At 39.2% G+C, this 23,595-nt stretch overlaps 1 protein-coding gene across 4 annotated transcripts in view; it reads left to right on the top strand.

The window, feature by feature from the left end:
- Positions 1-5,145: 5,145 nt before the first annotated feature.
- EML4 (EMAP like 4) overlaps positions 5,146-23,595 on the top strand; it is a 163,499-nt gene continuing 145,049 nt past the window's right edge. For all 4 annotated transcript variants that reach the window (XR_009009919.1, XM_057558212.1, XM_007167109.2 and 1 more), the window contains exon 1: positions 5,146-5,463. Coding sequence is in view for 3 of the 4 variants with exons in the window: in XM_057558212.1 (XP_057414195.1) it covers positions 5,439-5,463 (25 nt within the window). In the remaining variant the exon portion in view is untranslated. The remainder of the gene's footprint in view (positions 5,464-23,595) is intronic.

Here is a 23,595-nt window from a genome sequence, read left to right as displayed (position 1 = left end):
GTCTGAACCATAAACTTCCTGATTGACTCTCCCTGTTCTTCTACCACCACCCTTATTTGCTGGCTGAAAAGTGTGGACTAACACAGAAGAAGCCTTGAATGACTTCATGGGGCAGAGTCCCTGATGATATGCACTAGATAGTGATAAGAGTAAAAAACAAATTTATTGTATTAAGCCAGCTGAAATTTTGGGATTGTTTTTAATAGCAGTCAGCCTATCTTGAATGCAGAAGATGAAAACTTGAAGTTGAATGCTGCTGTAAAGAAAAAAACCTAAAACATATTGCTTTGAATTTGCGGTTGGGTCAGGGATGGTGTGGAAACAGACATTAGAGGTTGGAATACTCGAGAGTCTGTTATGTCATGGCAAAAGATTTGCTACAACTGTCGCTTGTGACAACTTAGAAGATGGCACACTACTTGCCTAGCAGGCCTAAAGCTCTAGAGGAAGTTTTTGGAAAGAGAGAGGTAGTGTGTGGTAGCTACTATTTCCTAACTTTAGTAAAGCATTACAACAAAGAGAAAAGCTCAAGCAAGAATTGGCTGGTTTGTAAGCAGGAGTAAAAGAGTTAGAAGAAGTCCAGAAATTTGGGGGATAAAAGATTAGAAAGCTGACTACTTCTAGACACCGAGATAGGAAACAAAATATTAAAAACCTTTGAGTCACAAAGGTCCAGTTAGACCCAGACTCACTGCAAAGACCTGATTAAGAGTGTGGTCTTCTCATCCAAGTTTAATGGTGTGAAGATAGCCCCCATTAAATTGAGAGAGAGAGAGAGAGAGAGGGGAACTGGGGTTAGACAAGCAAAGACAAATCATGCTTGAGAATTACGTATAGTAAAGAACTTTGGGTGTGGCACACGTTGCTGACTGGAAGCAAACAGATAAAATGTCTACCAAGTTTTTGCGTGAATCATGTTCTCAAAGAAATCGTTTGATTTTTTGAGTTGAAAGTAATCTTTGGATTTCATATTTGCACCAATAGGAAGTGAGCTGAGCAGCCTATGAGGAAGGTATATTCCCCAACACCCTCTTTTCGTAGAATAGCAAAGCCAGGGGCCCTGGAGTACAGTGGATAAGGTAGTTCCTTGCAAAGAAGAGTAAGATTTAAGCAAAGAACTTTCCTTACACTTCATAATATCTATCCCAGCAGAATTCTGTAATTGCTGTGGATAAGTGACTGCCGTATTTCTCCTCCCATCTGTCCTTTTTCTGAGTGAGGATTTATTTCATTGTTCCTGTCCTTTCCTGTATGTTTGTTTGTTTTAAATAAACTTTTGGTTGACTTTACTAGTTAGGATAAGCATGGATTACTTTTGTAAAAATAGAAGTAACTAAAACAGAGGCAGATTTATCATGAAAGTAATGAAACTTAAGCTCTAGGGGATTTCTTCCAAGGCTCCAGGAAAGTGTCTTTCCACTACAACCTCCACTTTATCACATTTCCCTTGATGTCAGGTGGTGTTGGAGTGACCCTGGATATTTTGGGTATCTGGCTAAGGGAAAGTTGAGTTGGGGATACATTTAATTTCAGGCTTAATGAAACATAATTACATGGGTTACAGTCACATTTAATTAAGTTATTGCTGGCTGTCTTTATTTAGCAACAGATTCCAGGAATATTCCTATGGCCCCCTGCACTGATTCACCTGGCATCCTGTCATGGAGGTTACAGGGCTAGAGGTCATAATGTGATATGAACACATGCCTGGCACTGGAAGTATGTGGGTAGTGTGGGAGAAACAAGGTTTGAAACATAAAGAGCCAGAAGCTAAGTCTAGGGAAAATCCTTCTAAATCCTTTTTAAATTCACCATACACTTTCTTTCTTTTCTTTTTTTTAAATGGGAATCACATGAAATGGTATTAATCAGAATTCCTGCAGCAATATTATGAACAGCCTATATGATATGTGTGAAGTGGTATTTTAGGCATCCCAACTGTCAAAAATAAAGACAAATTTGATCAACCATCAACTAGAGGAAAAACTAAAGTTCTTTTATCCTCTCTATTAAAAAGTTATTTTAAAAAATCACTATCATATTCATAACACTGATCTCATAGGCTTGCTGTGACATTGAAAGGGGGTTAGACATACAAAGTACCTGGATACAAAACCTGTCATATAGCAGGATCCCAGTAAATAACATCTATTAAAAAAAGTTTTGCATGCAGGCACAGAAGAACAGCTGTCAGAACTGAGGATGTCTCAAATATTAAAAAAGTAAAAAAGTATTGGAGGTATGTTGGGCACTTAATTAAATGTCACATTTTTCAATTTTGTAATATTTATAGTATTTACAGTCTTCTTAAAATGTGTAACCTATTGTGATTTCTTTTCTTAGTCTAAAGAAATACTCCATTTAACCTAATTTTGTATCTGTACATTTTGTATTAGTTTTTCTTAAAAGGGCCCCGCAAATAGTAAATGCTTCAGGCCCCACAAAACATGGATCCTTCTCCGAATTAAAAATATACATATATGTGCTGTATGTCAATTATATCTCAATAAAAATGGAAGAAAAAAATAAAACTGGATCATATTCTTCTTTAAAAAAATTTGGCAGTTTCTTAAAAAACTGAATGTACAGCTACCATACAACCAAATAATCCAATTCCTGGGTATTTATCCCAGAGAAATGAAAAGTATGTTCACAAAAAATACTTGTACATGAACATTTATAGCAAACCTATACATAATAGCCCTGAATTGGAAACATCTCAAATGTCCTTCAGCAGGTGAACGGTCAAACAATGATAATCCATACCATGGAATTCTCAACAATAAAAAGAACAAACTCTCTTTTTTTTTTTTAAATTAATTAATTAATTAATTTATTTTTGGCTGTGTTGGGTCTTCGTTTCTGTGCGAGGGCTCTCCGCAGTTGCGGCGAGCGGGAGCCACTCCTCATCGCGGTGCGCGGGCCTCCCACCATCGCGGCCTCTCTTGTTGCGGAGCACAGGCTCCAGACGCGCAGGCTCAGTAATTGTGGCTCACGGGCCCAGCTGCTCCGCGGCATGTGGGATCTTCCCAGACCAGGGCTCGAACCCGCGTCCCCTGCATTGGCAGGCAGACTCTCAACCACTGCACCACCAGGGAAGCCCAAGAACAAACTCTTAATACTGACAGTGACCTGGATGAATCTCCAGAGAATTATGCTGCGTCAAAAAAGCCAATCCCAAACCGGTACATATTATATGATTCCATTGAAATGACATATTTATAGAAATGGATTACAGGTTAGTGGTTGCCAGGAGTGAAGGACGGGGTGCTATCGGGAGAAAAAAAAAAGGCGTGTTTATAAAAGAAAACCTGAGAGATCCTTGTGCTCATGGAAATGATGGAAATGTTTTGTATCTTGATTGTATCAGTATCAATATCCTGGTTGTGATATTGACTATAGTTTTGTAAGCTATTACCATTGGGAGGAACCTGGGTAAAGGATATTCTAACAAATACATGTGAATCAACAATTATTTCAAAATAAAAAGTTTAACTAAAAAAATGTGTATATATGTATGTATACCAATATAACAATGCAAGTTCTTATTCTTTTAATTGACGTAAGGCAGAAAGTTTTGCATGCAGACACAGAAAAGCAGCAGTCAGAACTGAGGATGTCTCAAATATTAAGCGATTAGACTTGGTAGAATCATACAGATATGAAAATGCCCATAGCAAAGGGAACACTGGGTAAATAACTTAATTTTGAAAACTTAAGACATTAAACTTTAAACACCATTTTGTCTGTAATCTGAATTTATCTTGGCTGCCTTATGGCCATTCTCCACATAGTATGGTATTCAGAAGACACACAGGTCTGATATCCAAAAAAGAAATTTAAAGTAATTTAGATTTTTGGGGGAAGATTTTTAAAGAGGCACCAAAGGGAAGAAGTATACTGCAAGACAACAAAAAAATGTTTAACAATCCTTTCAACCATCTAATTCCTCCAAGTCCCTCTCATGACAGTTGCTACTTCATTTTTCTCACCTCGCTTTAGTACCTCCCTCTCTCCTGGAACTCTGTCTACAATGACTCTTATTCTCTTCTAACTCAGCTCTTTATTATTGTATAGATCAATTTAGTTCCTGGGCACCTTACATTTCTCCTCTGTAACTAGTACTTTGATCCACAAAACCTAGTCCCAAGAGGGACTTGGGAAATCACTGGAAGGTCTTTAGAAGGATGGAGAATAGAGGTGGGTTGGGGAGGGAGGAGGAAGAAGAAGGCTGTGTATACTTAAGAGGTTTTGGTTACAAGTCCAGTCCTCCCTTTTGCAAATGAATAAAGTGAGGTCCAAATAAGTTTAGAGACTTGACAGTCACCTCCTGAGTCACATGGAGTTGGGCCTGGAATTCAGGCTTACTTCATTTCAACCCTTTGTTATAGTTCCCTAGTAGGCAATCCTATGATATCCCGCATAAGGGGTGGCTTTGCATCCCTAGTGGAAAAAACACCAGGGGGATTAGGAAGCCCAGGTTCTAACTCTGCTTCTACCAGGCTCCATGAACTTGCGCAGTTCATGTCTTTTCTAAGGCTCAGTGTCCTCCCTGAAGGGGAGGCAGGATGAACTCTTGGGTCCTGTCCAGTACTAACATTCCTTGCTTCTGGTATGTCTTGGGCTCTGCTGTGTGCCTTGGGTTGTGGCATGGTGGCCTTGAGCTAGTCAAGAAGACTCGCCCTCATTTGTCCCTCATCCTACTGGGGCAAAGGGAGAACCCGGGAAATTTGGACCCCTCCCCGCACTTGGTTGCCTCTTTAGTGTTTTAGGACACACGGGGTGACCATCTCCTGTCAGAGGGGCTCCAGACGTAAGCTTCGATGGGTCTCCGCGGACTCCCCAGGGGCTGCGAGGAAAAGGAATCCCTAGAAGCTCCTGAGGATCCCAGGCCGGAGGTCACCCCTTATCCCCACCCATTCGGAAGCAGTTTCAAGCCCCAAGTCCCAGGCCCTCAGCCGGCCCACCGCGCAAGCGTAGCCACCCCTCCCGACCGCGGGAGGCGGAACCCGAGGCCGAGGCAAGGTGAGAGGGAAGGGTCGGCAAGACCCCGCCTCCGAGTCGTCACGTGGGAGGCGGAGTCGGAAGCGTGACGGCGTACGCGGGGGTGGAGCTACCGCTGCGCGCGGGCGCGGAGCTACCGCTGCGCGCGGGCGCGGGGGCGGGGCGCGGCGGGGCGCTTGCGGCTGCTGTCTGGGAGGGAGGCCGGGCAGGCGGCGGAGCTGCGCGGCGCGGCTCACAACCTGACGGGGAAGTGGTCCGGGCGTCCGCGGCTGACTGCCCCGTGGTGGACGGACGGACGACGGAGGCGGGAGGTGGGAGCCAAGCCGGGCGCCCGAGAAAGCTAGCGGGTCAGGCTCAGCGTCGGCGACCCTAGTCGGTCCGCTGAATGAAGTGCCCGCCCCGCTGAGCCCGGAGCCCGGCGCTTTCCCCGCAAGATGGACGGTTTCGCCGGCAGCCTCGGTGAGTACGGCCGGGAGTCCTTCCTCTCCTGCGCAGGGTGGGAACCTTGTTCCCTCCACACGCAGCCCGGGCCTGCTCTCCGCCCTGCCCCTCGGGATGGCGGCACTTCCACTGCACATGTTCCCCTCGAGCCTGCTGTCCCTCTCCGGGCTCCGATGGACTCAGAACCCCTCCCCCATGCCAGCCCTCCTCAGCAAGACCCTCCTTTCCTCCCAGCGTTCTCTTCAGTGCGGGGCCCTTCTTCACCATAGTGGGAACCCCTTCACTCAGCGCGGCCCCCCAAAGCTGGTACAGCCCTCCCCATACACTCACGGCTCCCCCCACCTTCGGGGTTAGGACACCTTTTTCAAACCCTGATCCCTCTTCTGGGTACAACATTCCTCCCCCTTCCCACATACCGAGCTCTCTTTCAGGTTGGGGACACCGCTTAGCCACGCAGAGCCTCCCTTTTAGGGAAGGGACCCCCCCCCCATTCCCTCTTCAGGAGGGGGGCACTCCCCCCCGCCCCACCAAGTATTCACTTTAAATTTGGAGTCTTCTTTTAAGTATACCTCAGAGTAACTGACAACTTCCCTTCACTTCCTCCACTTCTCTGAACATTTTGCAGTGGTGGAGAGAACCAGAAGCACTGAAGCATCATTTGCCTAATACAGGAAAGGAAGAGGTGCATCTGTGTTGGGGGACCCTCTTTATTTTTATTTATTTATTTTTTTAACATAAGTGGATTTTAAAAAATTTATTTTATTTATTCATTTTTGGCTGCGTTGGGTCTTCGTTGCTGCGTGTGGGCTTTCTCTAGCTGTGGCGAGCGGGGGCTACTCTTCGTTGCGGTGCGCGGGCTTCTCATTGTGGTGGCTTCTCTTGTTGCAGAGCACGGGCTCTAGGCACGCGGGCTTCAGTAGTTGTGGCACGCGGGCTCAGCATTTGTGGCTCGCGGGCTCTAGAGCGCAGGCTCAGTAGTTGTGCCCACGGGCTTAGTTGCTTCGCAGTATGTGGGATCTTCCTGGACCAGGGCTCGAACCCGTGTCCCCTGGATTGGCAGGCGGATTCTTAACCACTGCACCACCAGGGAAGCCTGGGGACCCTCTTTAAAAGAGGAGTGAAAGCAGAACTATGCTTGCTGGCTCTGCACGCATGCTGGGGAGAAGTAACCCTGCCCAGTTAATCCATAGGAAAGGGGGCCTCTGACAGGGAAAGAAAGGATTCTCCATTTTTGGAATATGTTGTCTTTGTGGAATGGAGAAAGGGAAGTAGGCTGAAGTATCCTTTCAGTGTTCCCTTTCACCCAGATAAAGGTAGTAAATTTTGTAACTGGCCTAGGGAATCAGAACTCAAGGCTGGTACTCAGTGCCCTATAATGTGTCTGGAATTACTATTCTGTGAGGCTATTGGAATCTGGTTACTGTAAAGATTGAGCTCAACTGTCATGATGGTGAGAAACAGTTTCTGCTTTGGCTGATACTGCAGTTAATGTGATACCTGCTGCTGGATTTGTATATTGAGTATTTTATGTGGAGGTAGCTTGTATTCAGATGCCTTTCTTTGCATTTCTTGATAATAAATTCCTAGTTGGTTAATGTTCATGGATCAGTGCATAATCTGGCCATAGGCCATACTTTATTCAGACACACTGAGAGTAAATGGGTTTTTTAAAATCTAAAATAAAAAAGTAGGTTAAAGAGCAATGGATCCATTATAGGTATTAAATAGTAAAACCCACAATTTTGGCCTTGATTTTCTTTGGGGAAAAACACACACACTTTCTTTGGGAAACACACACACAAGTACTTTGAGAGTGGAAATGCTAAAATAGGAGGCGACTGAGTGTTACTCTTTCCTCCCCAAAGGCACCTGTTGTCCATTATCTAACCTTTGATGTCTTATAATTCCTTACATTGTGAAGTTGTTTCATTCTTGGGCTCCTTTTAAAGAGGGATCAACTTTTCACTGCTTTTTTTTTTTTTTTAAGCCTTATGCCTGGATTTATTCCCTAATCATATTGGACTGAAAGACTTGTCCTTTATGTTCACAAAGAGGTGATCATATACTTGGCCAAAAAACTGAGTGTCTTGGGGGATGTGGTGGGACTGAGATATCTCTGCACTGTTGGCTCCTCAGCCTGTAGGAATAGTGGGATCACTGCTCAAATTAGAATCAGCTTTTACTTCTTTCCTCTTGGTTCTGAGGACTTGGAAGGCTTGCCGAAGCTTCATCTTCTGTGTTTTGTGGGAGTCTTTCTCACTAATTGGGGGCATTTAAGTTTATCTTGAAACAGTGGATATCCTTGTTAGACAGCTATCCTTTCTTATCCAATTCATGAGGCAACTGATAGGAGAGACTGAAAGATGAAGATGAATTTTAGTTGGGGCTCCCACTTTTCATCAGGAACGTTATAGCTGACCCTGATGTTGAATTTTTTTATTCATTTGATAATTTTTTTATTTATTTGATGCCATCCTTGGATGGTACCTTGATGAGGCTTTCTTTCTTTAAGTATGGTGTTGATCAGGAGCAGGGAATATACCTGTATATTAAAGAGAGGAACCTCTGTCAGCTGGAGGGAAAGAAATGGTTCCTGGCAGTATTTTTGGAGCTGCTTCTCATGAAGATACTTCTCAGCAGGAGCTCTGTGCTTTCTCTTTCTGTCCCCCTTGAAAGAGTAAAACTAGGCCCCATTTTAATTGAAACCTTAAAGAGTTGGGAGTGAGGGAAGGGTAATGCTGGTATATTTTACTGGTAGTCTTTAAACATAGCTTTACCCAGCTCTTGCCAAATTGCTTGTTTCTATTCCCTGCAGTTCATTAGTCTAGAGCGTAGAGTTACATTGATCTTTATTTTATCATCAAGAGAGCCATGAGTTTAAAGGCAAGGTCTTGTATTCTAGTAGATGTTTAAAAACTTTTTTTTAACCAAACAAGAATTCAAAACATGTGAAGTTCTTCTGGGGTCACAAGTATTGAAAACATTTATTCTCAAGGAAGTGTATGTGTGTCTCCTTTTAAATACTAGATGAGTTCTTGAAAAAAAATGTAAGAAAACTACATTTTTATAAGCAGGAAAGCTCAGTGCTTTGTAAACAATGGTTCTAGAGAAGCTGATTATTTAAGGGAATGTTATGGTGCATCATTTCATAAAGTGAAAAACTTTTAAAATTCAAACTGTACCCTTGATTGTTGTGTGTTTAGATAAGGAAAACACTATTATGTGCATTTTATAAGATGTCTAATGGCAATTAAAACTGTGTGTAGTGGTTTTGAGATCACTGAGAGGAACGTTAGGTGATTGTCTGTGGGTGATTGTGTTATATGTGCCACATTGAAATTAGATACCTTTTGTATTACTTTTGTTTTACATAAAAACAACTAAAGGATGCTTTTAATCTCTACAGCTGATGAATTTCAGGCAGTTCGGCTGGCAGGTGGTGGCACCGTTTACTTCAGGCATAGTGTCTTTTAGTTCATGAAGAGGGTAATATAAAAAAGCAATACTTCAGAAACAATTTTTTTTTTAACTTAGTGAGGGGAAAACAATCTATCTTGATGTCCTGCCTCCAAATCAGTTTGGAATACACACACATACATGTACAAAACATATATACAGTAAATATTTTAAATCTCAGGTCTATGTGCAAAAGTGGGAAACTTGATACAGCTTTTTTTGTTGATTTTCTTAAGGCAGGGGTTAGGTGCATTTCATGCTTAGTTTTTTTAGCATCTCTTTTTCATAATAAAGGTTTTAATTTTAAGACTTGTCTTGGGATTAGCCTACAGGTTTAGTCTGTGTTTATGCTTTAAAGAAAGCATATTGTTAACCACATCAGTTTTAACTTTTTCTGCTCCGAAGGTTAAAAACAAAACTCCAAAACTTCTTTTTAAAGAAAAATTGTAATGGATGAAATTGTAGGGTTAGTATAAGAAATGTAACAGTCTCATTGCAGTAGTAGTATGCTTCAGTTTATGAGATATTTTAAAACTATCTCTTTAACATCACAATATTAGAACTTATTTCTCATCTCATGTATACTCTTGCTTTCTTAAAGGAACAGTGTAGTATATGATTTTCAAATATAAATCTAGTCTAAAGCATTCTGTATATATTTATTCATATAAAGATGTTTCCCATGTAATAATATTACTTGGGGAATTTTTTCTTAACTTTTAATTTCTTAATGGTTGTCTCTTGAAGGGCTCAAGATAGGCTTACGTTATAATATGGCATGAGTAGTAACTCTTACATCTGTAACATGAGTTAGCTAGAGTATTTCTTAACATGTACCTATTTTTGTGACATTCTTCTTGCCCTTTAGGAGCTTACTATCTGCTTTTAAATACATATCTAGAAATAAAGTACCAGAAATGGGAGTTGAAGGGGGACGCACCATTTAGAATGCAGTGTTGTGTATCAAGCACATAACTTCTGAGAGACAACATTTGGAGATTCTGAATTTATAGAGACTGGCCTTTTAAAACCATGAAATAATTAGAAGTCCAGATATTAGGGAATGATATTACTAGGTCTTTTTCTGCTTTGTATTTAAGTTTGAATAGCATGTAGGACAAGTACCATATTAATTTTATGTATATGAGTCCATTTCTATTACATGTAAAACTTCAATATTTGTTCATAAGAAATATGACATTTTTATTTTATTTTTTTTTATTTTTAAAATTTATTTTTTTATTTATTTATGGCTGTGTTGGGTCTTCATTGCTGTGCGGGGGCTTTCTCTAGTTGTGGTAAGCGGGGGCTACTCTTCATTGTGGTGCTTGGGCTTCTCACTGCACTGGCTTCTCGTTGCAGAGCACGGGCCCTAGAGCACGCAGGCTTCAGTAGTTGTGGCACACGGGCTTAGTTGCTCTGCGACATGTGGGATCTTCCCATACCAGGGCTCGAACCCGTGTCCCCTGCATTGGCAGGCGGATTCTTAACCACTGCTCCACCAGGGAAGTCCCAACATTTTGACTTTAAAATAGATGGATTCTAAAACTTTAAAATAGTCTAAGGAAATAATCTACTTCCCAAATCTGTAGTATATTTCTACGTCTCTGTGTGATCTCTTGTCCTATAATTTTAGCTGTCACTGTTATAATGCTTTAACTTTGCATATTGCTTTATAGTTTACAAAACTTTATCTCATTTAATCTGCACACTAACCTTGGGAGAGAAGAAATTATTTCCTCTTTCATAGATGAGGAAACTAAGGTTCAAGGAGTTTGCAGTTTTTATAAAGGCTATTCAAATCCAGATTTTTCTTTTCCTTTTCTTTTTTTTTGGTGGGGAGCCTAACTTGTAAGGTTTGTATCCAATGAGAACACAATACAAAAGAAGAAAGAAAAAAATTATCTTTTGTTCTAGCTTATCTGTATTCAGCTGACATTAACATGTTGATGTACTCATTTTTACTCTTTTCCTATGCCTCCTTTTTTACACAGTGAAAATTATACTATAGATATAATTGTGCATTCTGGTGGTTTTTTCATTAGATCCTAACCATTTTTTTCTTTCTTTTTTTGGCTGCGTCGGGTCTTTGTTGCCTGCGTGCGGGCTTTTCTCTAGTTGTGGCGAGCAGGGGTTACTCTTCCTTGCAGTGCGTGGGCTTCTCATTGCCATGGCTTCTCTTGTTGCAGAGCATGGGCTCTAGGTGTGCGGTCTTCAGTAGTTACAGCTCGCGGGCTCAGTAGTTGTGGCATATGGGCCCTAGAGCACACGGGCTTCAGTGGTTGTGGCTCACGGGCTCTAGAGCACAGGCTCAGTAGTTGTGGCGCATGGGCTTAGTTGCTCTGCAGCATGTGGGATCTTTCTGGACCAGGGACTGAACCCGTGTCCCCTGCATTGGTAGGTGGATTCTAAACCACTGTGCCACCAGGGAAGTCCCCATTTTTTTCCACTTGAACTCAGATTTTTTTGATGGGGTCTAATGTTCTTTTCCTTACCCTATTACTGACTCTTTATAACCCACTTGTACATTGACTCTAACATACCTGAATCTGAGCTCCTCATCCTCTAAATCAGCTTCTTTTTCTTATTTTCCACTGTCTGTAAGTATCACCCAGCCTTGAAATCTTAGAACCATGTTTGACTCCTGGCCATTTTTGCCTACCACATTAAAATCTCTTCTAAGACTTATCAATTCTTGTCACCTTTTCCCATTCCTTACTTTCCTTTTCCACCACCACAGTTGAAGTCCTTATTTTTCTGTGTTTGGATTATTGCATAACCTCAAGAATCTCCACTTGTCTATAATTTGTTTTGTGTGTGTGTGTGGGACTCTCAGACTAATCTTCCTTAAACAGTGCTTTGACTGTCCCATTCACTCTTTCAGATTGCTTCATTGCCTTAATGACTAAATTCAAGCACCTTAACCTTGTTGTCAAGGGTCCTCCATTATCTCTTTCTACTGTCTTAACATGTTCTGGCCTAATTGACCTATTTCTTTTTCCCCATATTTGATTGGCTTTTTTCCATCCCTGTGACTATTCTCTTTTGAAGTACCCTTCAAGGCCCAACTCAGATATTGTTTCCTTTCTGAACACCTTTTGTTGTTTGTTCTCTTTCATTCCCAGCTTAAAATATTCACCCTTGAACTTTTAACATAAGAACATTCTTAGGGCATTTATCACAGAATATTTCTTCTCAAAAGGTAGAAGTAATTATTACAAGTCCTAAAATTATTGTAAGTCTTATTTCCCCAGCCAAATTGTAAACCCATTGAAGGCTGACACTCTCATGTGTTTTTGAAATCTCATAGCAGAGCAGTGGAGATTTCAGGACCCTATAAAATTGGGGGAAAAATTATTAGGGAACCAGTATATCATTGGCAACTTACAACTTTCGCTCTTACCATCGTTGCATAAAAAGATAATAACTTGAAGACCAAAAAATTATCATACACAATCTCAGAATCCTTTAAAAAATTAAATAACTTTATGTTCTTGTTTTCTTCTGTTCTTATTTCACCTGAAATAAATGAAAACTTTCTTCCAGACTTTGTTGGGAATATGATAAAGAACTCTGTGCCAGGTTCTAGGGTAGTGTTTTTCAAGTGCAGGTCTTGTGCATCACCTATTAAGGATTTAGAAATCAATTTATTTGCAGTCAAGACAAATATTAAAAAGAATGAGGAGGAAGAGAGGAAGAAAGAAAGATTATAAAATATTGGTGCTTTGCATGATATTGCTTCAAGAAACTTTTAATTTCAGTTTTATATGTTTGCCTTAGATGGCAGTATAAAATTTATTTCTTTCTAGGGGTCACAGTCAGATGAAAGGTACACTTTTAGTGTCTATTCCCTATCTTTGAGAGACGAGGTAGGAGGGCTCACATATATATAAAAATGTGGATGAACAATCAGAAGTGGTTATAATGAATTGTGCTGTTTTTGAAAAATTTTTAGAATCTGAATATAATGATTAGAATATAGTTAATATCAGTAGCAGCAAAAGTATATCTGTAGTTCTAGAATCAGTGTAATTCAGGCGAACTCCATATGTAGAAATGTGGTTTTATGAAACTGGAAGTTAGGGTATGTTATTTACTTGGCAAAGCATTCACCATATTGTTTTTTTCAGCTTTCCTGATGGAGTTGTCTGTGTCTTGACTGGTTCTCCACCTCTTTAGCTTTTCAAAATCTATCCAGTCTCTAAGGCATGGCTCAGGTACGCTTGTTTTTTCTGGAAGCTGCACCTAATTATTCTAGTGTTGCACACAAACCATTGCACTGTAGTGCTCCTAAAGTAGAGGAGACCGAGTGCTTACACCTAAGGGATCTGGGAGTGTAGCCAGAAATTGAGTCTACTTAACTGAAAAATTCATATGATTATTTTGCAATCATTATAATAAAGATTAGTCCAGACAGGAATCATTGATAGATGCTAAATCTATGGGGATATTTTTGATGAGGAGCAGAATGTTTGCATGGTCTTAAATATCTCCCCATATATTGCTTAGTAGTTGCAAGGGGAAAAAAATAGTAACTCTATGCAGTGATGAAATCAGACAGCACCTTGAGTGCATGATCAAAATAAATAACACCAGTGGACATCGTGTGCCTCTGAATGTGATGCCTGTGAAGAACACATCACTTATGTAGTTTGCCAGCCAGGAATGCATAACCTGAATGTAATCCTGAGGAACATTGAACTCCAAATGGGGAACATCCTGTTTTTTAAAAGGGTAGGGGGCGAGACTGTACTTTTTTAAATGTTAATATTTAAAGACAAAGGCTGTGGAAATGTTCCAGATTAAAGGAGCCTAAAGAGACATGACAACTATTTGTAGTACCTGATTCTAGAATGGATCTTGTATTAGAGGGGGAAATGATATTAAGGATATTATTGGATCATTTGGCAAAAATGGAATATGGATGGTAGATTAGATAAAGGTATGGCATCAATGTTAAATTTACTAAAGTTGGTAACTATCCTAAGGTTCTATAAAATAATGTTTTTATTCTTAGGAAATACACACTGAAATTTTTAGGAATAAAGTGCCATGATATATAACCTACTCTCAAATGGTTCAGAAAAAATAATGTAACATGTATATATGTTTTATATATATACACATATATATAGAGAGAGAGAGCTATGTATTTATGTGTGTATGTATTTGTATGTTTGCATAGAGAGGAGGAGGGAGGGTGGAAGGATGCTCTTATGCAAGTAATGCAAATGAGTAAAATGTTAACAACAGATGAATTTGGTTAAAACTGTACAGGTGTTTTTTTGTACTATTCTTGTTCTTACAGCTTTTCTGTAAGCTTGAAATTATTTTTAAATGAGAAGTTTTTAAAAATCATATGAACTTTGCATTAAACTCCAAAATATTGCATTTTAAAAATAAAGAAATAGCTCATCATCTCCCAGAAAATTCCAGGCAAACTCTTGGGATAAAACTGCGGCTCCAAGAATATGTTCCACGTATATCATGTGGTTTCCTTTTATCCCTAGGCTTCAGTTTGAGAAACATGCCTCTGGGCCAGAGACAGCTGTGGTTCAAATTTAGTCGACAGACATGTTTTTTTTGGCCCTTTTGAGTGTGTTAAAAATTGGGAAATTTCACATAAAAATCTGCATCTTTGGTTTCTCTTGAAAAATGGAATGATATTGCCACTGTGGACTTGCATTCCAGATGATATATACTCACTGAGTGATGTGTCAGGTAAACAGCCTCAGTCCTTGCCTTATACCTAGCTTGTTTCAAGTATTTACCTTATTGCCTGGCCTCTATAGGCATATGTTTGCAGCCTTTATCTTGCCCAGGAGGTATTGGGGGTGTCTTCTTTGTGGTCATGGCAATTTGAGAATTAAGTTGTTGAAATGATGCCCTAACACCTGCTTACATTTAAGTGTATATATCCTATAAACAAGGACATTCTCCTATATAACCATATTACAATGAAGAGAATCAGGAAATTAATATTGATACATTACTACTATTTCACCCTCAGACCCATTCAAGTTCTGCTAATTATTTTAATAATGTCTTTTATAGCAGAAGGATCCAGTTCAGAATCAAATGTTATATTTAGTTGTCATGTCTCTTTAGTCTCTTTCAATCTGGAACAGTTCCTTAGTCTTTCTTTGGGTTTCATGACCTTAATGCTTTGCAAGATTGCAGGCCAGTTGTTTTGTAGAAAGTCCCTAAATTTGAGGTTTCCTCCTGATTAGATTCAAGTTATGTATCTTTGGCACAAAAGCCACACAGGTGAAGCTGTGTTTTGTCTCATTGCATCCTATCAGGTGGCACACAGTTTTGATTTGTCCCATTCTGGTAATGTCCATTTTGACCATTTGATTAAGGTGGTGTCTGCCAGGCCTTTCCACTGTAAAATTACTTTTTAAAAAATCTTTGTAATTAGTAAGTGTTTTGTAGGAGGTACTTTGAAACTTTGTAAATATTCTGTTCCTCATCAGACCTTCAAATTATTGGTTTATTTATATCTGTATGAATCAGGTATCCTCTTTTTTTCCAATGGGTTATAATCCATTACTATTTATTTAGATACTCAAATTGGCCCTGTTTTGGCTATCGGGTACCCATTCATGCTGGCTTCTGTATTCTTTTTTTTTTTTTAATTTATTAATTTATTTATGGCTGTGCTTGGGTCTTCGTTTCTGTGTGAGGGCTTTCTCCAGTTGTGGCAAGTGGGGGCCACTCTTCATCGCAGTGCGCCGGCCTGTCAGTATCGAGACCTCTCTTGTTGCGGAGCACAGGCTCCAGATGCGCAGGCTCAGTAATTGTGGCTCACGGGCCCAGCTGCTCCAGGGCATGTGGGATCTTCCGGGACCAGGGCTCGAACCCGTGTCCCCTGCATTGGCAGGCGGATTCTTAACCACTGCGCCACCAGGGAAGCCCTTCTGTATTCTTTTGACATGTTCCCATCATTCTTTGAGGACTCTCTTGCTTTTTGACACAATAAGGTGATTCAGGTGCACAATTCAGCCCATAATAACTTGCATATATATTTTAAGTAGGGTTCAGGTGAGATTTTTGAATTAAGTCATTTTAAGTTAGTGAACATTCTTTATGGTTCTTATAATTTTGTAACTGCATAATAGTTTATCTTACACTTAAAAATTGTGTTAAACACATGGACTAGACCATTAATGTAAATTAGTTTGAAGGTGTTTGCTCTTAAGTGGGAAGCCATTTAGGATGTTTGTTCTTATGTTTCTACATTTAAACAATCAGCAGTTATCTTAGAGCAAGGTACTGTTAGGTGGTGTGTGTGTTGGGGGGCTTGGGTAAAAGAAAACAGATCTAAGCAGCAAAATCAACCTTTTTTTTCCCCCTTAAAATGTTGTGATCATCTTTCCTTCTCAGTGAGTATAAATATAAACTTTAATGCGTCGTATTCCATCATTTGGACATCTGATCTGCCTAAGCTGTGTATATAGAAAGAACATAATTTACCTTATTCTTGATGACTGATGGTGGTTACTATGAGCATTAGACATGGTTCTGTGCTGTAATACAGTGATGCCTCTGAGAGCTATTTGTGTAGAACTGTTTGCTCCATACATTCAATGACCCTAGACAGTTATAACTGTCTTCCTTGCTGTTTGTCACCTAGTGTCAGTGTACTTTATCCTTTCCTTTCTTTTTATTTATTTAATTATTTAAAAAAATCTCACCCATAATTGAGCTTATATATCTGGAAAGATGACTATTCTCTTATTAGACCTAAAATTTGACAATAATTTCTTAATGTCAAATATCCAGCCAAATATCCCTGATTGTCTCAAAAGTGTCATTTTACAGTGGTTTGTTTAAATCAAGGTTTAAACAAGATCGTACATTGCATTTGGTTGCTATGTCTCAAGTATTTTAATCTATATATTTCCCTTCCCTTTTCTTTTTCCCTTTGCAGTTTGTTAAAGAAACTAGACCTTTCCTCCTGTAAAGTTTAACATAAGTACTGATTGTATCTTTTGGTGTTTTTTTTTTTTAAACATGTTTCTTTGTCTTCTGTTTATCCTTTAAATGGAAACTTAACAGATTTTTATATATTTGATGTATTTTGATCTGCTACCATTACTCTTCTAAAATTTGATGCTTAGGTTTTCCCATCTTTGACTTCTGAGAGCATCTTCACACTGCTTCCTGGGTCCTGGTCCTAGTGCTCTTTGTTAGTTTCCTTGCTTTCTGATGTGACAAGATGTTCAAACTTTTCCTCTATACTTCCTGTTCCAGTTCTGCGGTCAGCTGTTTCTCTAAGAAGTTGTGGTTCCTGTTGGTAGGAAGTGGTACTCTAGGCTCTAGAGGTGCTCATTGTTAACTAAATTGGTTATTGTTTCTAATCTAGCCATTCTTTTGATTTCCAATTTTAAATCTGCTGTAGGCTAGGAAACCAGATAACAAAGCTGGTTTGACGTACATAAGGATTGTTCTGGACCTCAAAAAAGAACCAAGAGATCAAGGTCTGTGCCTTTTTAAATTGTATGGTGTAGCACCTACAGGGACAGAATCATACCTAATAAATATTGCTAATGTTAGTAATATGTGAATAACATAATACCAGATGTTCCTCAGAGTAAAATAATAGACTTCTGAATGAGGCCTTTAATAATAAAATACCTGAGCTTTTAGTTCACAGACTTGATGATATGTGCATGTTTTAAATTATAGACCATTTATGCTCCCTGTATTTTCTTTTGTTAAGATTATCTTTCTTTTGTCTTTTGTTTTTCTTTTAGGATAAACCTCTGGATCAGTGAGGTGTTAGTATCTTAGAGAGTCAAATTATGCTATATTATATTTGTCGTATTCCATAATAAGTATACACTTATTTTCATTTAAAAACTTTTTTCCAGAGAATGTACTTCTTCAGACTTTCCAAAATTGATGAGTTCCTAAAGTTGAGATGACTTGCTGTTTTAAAACAAAACTATTTAGTTTTGATATCTGACATTTTTCCTTAAATCATTTTTTACTCTTGTATGTTGGTCTCGAGCAACTGCTTATGCTGATCTTTAAGTGACACGTTAGAGCAAATAACAAAATTTGCATTTTTCTTTGAGCCATTTGTTCCAGAGAAGTGTCATAACTGACTTCTGTTGATGAGTGAGTGGGATTTTTTTTTTTTTTTTTTTTTTTTTAATTTGAAGTATATCCTGTTTTCAGTTTAGTTGGGGCATAGCCTTTGATTTTCTTTGACTGCTTTGAGTACCTCTTGGCATTTATCTTATTTCTTTAATCCTCTCCAGTTTTAATTAGTGAGGACATGTTTTTTGGCACAAACATTTTCTTAATTTTTAGGATCTATTATTATGGGTCATTTGAGATAAGGTATTGGGGAACAAAGTTTAGAATAAAGAGAATGGCTGGGAAAGTAATCAATATTTGACTAATTTTCTTGAAATTTTTGTGAGTGCTTGTGGGTGAGATTTAATGATTATATCCACACTGAAACTTGCACACTGTGAAATTCCTGATCTTGGTTCATTAGTGCATACTATAATGGGGCTAAGGTTATGGGTTCGAGTCTCATATAGGTCACTTTTTTGTGTGTGTTTCCTGGTCATAAACACATTCATTAAGTAAATAGCTTTTGATTAGCTTCTTTGGATCACACTCTGTGCTAAGTGCAGTGGAAAATTGGTGTATAAGACACTCGAAATCCCTGCTCTCATGAAGCTTATAATTCTGTGGGGAATTCAGGCAATATTTATTTGGGAAATATTTATTGAACGCTTGGTATGTGCTCAGCACTCTTCCAGCTATAAACATAGTCCTTATGGAGCTTATGATGTTGGCTTTTAAAATACAGAGTAATAAGGATTGTGATGGTGAAGTATAGGAAGCTTTGGAAACAAAGGAGGGCTGTCTTAAACCTCCACCATCCAGCCTTTTATGTTTTTTTCAAATGCATGTCTTTGTTTAGGGTGTAAGCAGAAAAATAGAAGTCAGGTCACAGTAGCCCTCCCAGCTCTTGAAAATGGCTTAAAGGAATGACATTTAGTTTTTTTTTTCCTACTCACATACACCTGAGAAAATGATAAACTACCAATAGAGCTCACTTTTGTTGCAGTTTTCAACCTGTGTGGAGACCATTGTCAGCTATGCTCTCCTGGTGTCGTCCTAATTTAAGTCAATGAATTCAATAACTTCTATCCTCTCTCTGTTATCTATATAAGTGGTACTTTTCTTAGATATTTGTTTTTTCTATGTGTTTGTTGCAGTATGAGTCCTGTGATTAAATCTATGGTCTTCAGTATGTTTGCTTTAGGAAATAATCATTGATGCGGCAGATTATGGACTACATTTCAAGAAATTTGGTTCACATGGGTAACTTTTTGAAAGGGAGTAGCAAAGCAAAGGCACTAACTTTTATTCAGCTGTGATTTCAGGAACTATGTCAGACACTTTTCATAAATTAACTGTAATAACTAAATGGCAAAAAAAAATTGTTAATTTCAGTTTAAAAAAATACCCTCAAGGGTAACTTTTAAGTAGATTGAATAAAACTGAACTTGTTACTACAACCCTTCATATGAAGATGATGATTGTAGTGACAGACTTTTTGTGACTGAAATGAACTATTGATGCCAGTATGAAAATCTAATAATTCAGCAAGTGCTACATGCCAGGAATTGTTTTCATACTGGGAATGTATCAGTGAAGAAAAGAAACAAAAATTCTTACTAAAGTATATATTATAATGAAGGGAGATAGACAGTAAACAATTTTAGACAGTAAACAATTTTCATGGGGCTTCCCTGGTGGCACAGTGGTTGAGAATCTGCCTGCCAATGCAGGGGACACGGGTTGGAGCCCTGGTCCGGGAGGATCCCACATGCCGCGGAGCAAATGGGCCCGTGAGCCACAATTACTGAGCCTGCGCATCTGGAGCCTGTGCTCCGCAACAAGAGAGGCCGCGATAGTGAGAGGCCCGCGCACCGCGATGAAGAGTGGCCCCAGCTTGCCACAACTAGAGAAAGCCCTCGCACAGAAACGAAGATCCAACACAGCCATAAATAAATAAATAAATAAATAAAATTCAAAAACAATTTTCATGAAATTATTCACTCTTCAGATATCAGTGACTCCTGTATAAACATTGATATCTGCATTGTTCATTATAAATATACCATCCTTTTTTCATAGAATAGATGGTGATATAGCCTGTGTGGACTTTGGTTGTGTCAGATAAGCTTAGAGAAAAGTAATCTTGGGGATGCAAAAACAGGTAGGTAAAACATAGACAACTGTGCTAAGGCTACTTTATCATCATACATCTTAGTCACTGTATCTGATCATATGACAGGGTTTTGGAATAGTATATATACTTCTTAGATGTCCATTCTCAGATTCTTAATTTGTCCTTTTTGTTTCATATTTAAGGCTTTATTGTTTACTAAAATACTTTTATGTGTTTGGATATGTATTCCCTTAAGTTTTAGTATTTTTTTTCTTGTGGAAAAAGTTGATTATATTTCTGTAAAATCTTTTTTTCCTCCAGGTTAATTACTATAGATCACTGTTTATCAACCTGGATTCAGGACCCCTATTCAGTTACTAAGGAGAATTCCCAGGGTGCTGTGGAGCTCTCCAGACAGCTGTTTGTGGGTGGTAGTGAGGGTAGAGGCAAACAGTGGGTTGTGTGACCAGGGTGAGGTCACCTCTTTTACCTTCTGGCCCTCTTTCTTTCCGGACTTTAACACCTACTTTGGTACTTAAAGCAGTTTGGGCTCTTGCTGTGCTCTGAACAGTTGTTTAGTAGTAGCACCTATAAGGTAATGTTAGATGTTTTTTTGATGGGACTCACGGGGGTGTGACTGTGTCACAGCAACAACAAAAAAGTTGTTTCAGGAGTTTGAAAACCATTGATGTAGTTTTAAGTGTAGTTTTAGGCAATGTTTTAATGTCTAGAAATTAATGTCTTCGCATTTGATCTTTCCTGCTCTCATTTAACCTGCATGTGGCCACTGGGTTATTCTTTCAGTACAACATTTTTATTGTCACCCTCCAGCTTAAAAGCTTTTTATCATTTTCAGTTTCTGTGAGATAAACTCTCAGCTTGGGCCACCTGGCTCCAACTTTACTTTTCCAGTCTCACCCCTTTTTGGGGAATGTTATGTGGATTCTCTCAGTATCCCTTTTCTTGCCTCATTTATTGCTACCTTGTTTCTTCTTATGCCATTATTTATTATATTATATATTACATATATAATATATTGACAGAGTTGCCATAAACCCTAGGGGAAATTAGGGAATTTGAAAACCAACAGATAAGATTATGAACGTTCCTAAGAGTTGTATGAGAAAGTGTCTTTAGAGCAAGGTTTTGTGAATTGTTTTCTTTTCCTGCTTATTAACCTGTTCCTTCCTCTCATCGCTGGTCTTTTGTATGACCCTGGATAAGCCAATCTGCTTTTTTGCCAAACCTCATTGGACTTCCTTAAAACTGAGTATATTCTGCTCTTTTGGGAATTTGGTAGTTTTGTTATTAAATACAGTGCATTCTTGATAGCAGATTCTCACAGTCATTTGTTTTATAACATCACCGAACACCTCATTATCGTATCTTGATTTTAGTGAAAAAGAGTAGAACTACAGAGTAGTTTTGAGAATTCAGATTCTTAAAATCAGCTTTATTGAGCTATGCTTTACCTGCGATAAACTATGCCAATTTCAAGTGTATAATGGGTCTTGAAAATTTTGTATAGTTGTGTATCCACTACCACATTCGAGATATAGACCATCTCTCTTACCCCAAGATGTTCCTTTGTACCTCTTTGCAGTCAGTCCCTTCCCTCTACCCCCACTGATCTGCTTTCTATTCCTATATTTTGTCTTTTCTAGAATATCATATAACTGGAATCTTATAATCTGTGGTCTTTTGTGCTTTTAACTTAGTATACTTTTTAAAAATAAATTTATTTATTATTATTTATTTATTATTTTTGGCTGTGTTGGGTCTTTGTTGCTGCACGCGGGCTTTCTCTAGTTGCGGCGAATGGGGGCTACTCTTCGTTGTGGTGCGCGGGCTTCTCGTTGCGGTGGCTGCTCTCGTTGCGGAGCATGGGCTCTAGGTGCGCGGGCTCAGTACTTGTGGCTCACGGGCTCTAGAGCACAGGCTCAGTAGTTGTGGCACATGGGCTTAGTTGCTCCGCAGCATGTGGGATCTTCCCGGACCACGGCTCGAACCCATGTCCCCTACATTGGCAGGCGGATTCTCAACCACTGCACCACCAGGGAAGTCCTAACTTAGTATACTTTTGAGATTCATCTGTGTTGCATGTTTTAGTAATTTGTTCCTCTTTATTGCTGAATAACATTTTATTGTATAAATATACCACAATTAGTTTATCAATTCACCAGATGATGGACATTTCAGTTGTTACCAGTTTTTGGCTATTAAGAATACAGCTGCTGTGAACATTGGAATACATGTCTCCCTGTAGCCCTGCAGCCACTAGTCTACTTTCTGACTCTATGCATTTGCCTATCTGGTGCTCATTTTTTAAAAAGTGGGTTGTTTGGCTTATTACTAGGTTTTGAGAGTTCTGTGTATACTATGGATGCAAGTCCTTTATCAGTTATGTGTTTTGCAAATATTTTCTTCCAATTTGCAGCTTAACTTTTCATTTACTTAACAGTGTCTTTGAAGAGTGAAAGTTTGTTTTTTTTTAAGTTAATTTTTATTTATTTATTTATTTATTATGCTGTGGGGCATGTGGGATCTTAGTTCCACGACCAGGGATCGAACCGAAGCCCCCTGCATTGGAAGCGTGGAGTCTTAACCACTGGACTGCTAGGGAAGTTCCTGAAAGTTTTTTATTTTGATGAAATCCAGTTTATCAATTTATTAGGATGAAGTTCAATGTATTATTTGTTTCTTTTATAGTATATTTTGTGTCCCATTTAAGAAATCTTTACCTAACCCAAGGTCACAAAGATTCTGAAAGAAAACTCTTTCTCTGCTTACAACACTTCTGACACCAAATGTGTGGGTTTTCCACACCAGGCAATTCTGACACTACCTGGAATTAGTGCAGATCCTGCAGGTTAAGGGTTCAGTCTCTCAAGACTGCCTCTCTGCTCCAGATGCCAATTACAAGTTCAGACTTCAGGTACTTCTGACTGACATCTTATAAATAGGAGATTTTCATGCCCCCTCCTTGGGTTTAATAATATGCTATAACAGCTCACAGAACTCAGGAAAACACTTCACTTACTATTACTGGTTTATTATAAAGGATATAATGCAGAAATACCCCAATGGAAGAGATGCATTGGACAAGGTACTTAGGAAGGGGTGTGGAGCTTCCATGCCCTCTTCTGGGCACGTCACCCTCCCAGCACCTTGATGTGTTCATCAATCTGGAAGCTCTCTAAAGCCCATCATTTAGGGTTCTCTTGGAGGCTCCAATACGTAGGCATGATTGATTGAATCATTGGCCAGTGTGGTTGAGATCAGTCTCCAGTCCCTCTCCCCTCCCTAGAGGTTGAGGGGTAGGACTGAAAGTTCCAACCCTCTAATCACAGGGTTGGTTCCTCTGGCAACCAGCCTCCACCCTCCAAAAGTCACCTCTTTAGCATAAACTCAGGTATGGTTGAAAGGGGCTCCTCTCACCCGTATTAACTCAGAAAATTCCAAGGGTTTTAGAAGTTCTATGCCAGGAACTG

The sequence above is a fragment of the Balaenoptera acutorostrata genome, chromosome 12 (genome assembly GCF_949987535.1).
Source record: "Balaenoptera acutorostrata chromosome 12, mBalAcu1.1, whole genome shotgun sequence".
Taxonomy (NCBI): domain Eukaryota; kingdom Metazoa; phylum Chordata; class Mammalia; order Artiodactyla; family Balaenopteridae; genus Balaenoptera; species Balaenoptera acutorostrata.
The sequence above is the reverse complement of the archived record's forward strand: the minus strand, read 5'-3'. Positions and strand labels throughout refer to the sequence as shown.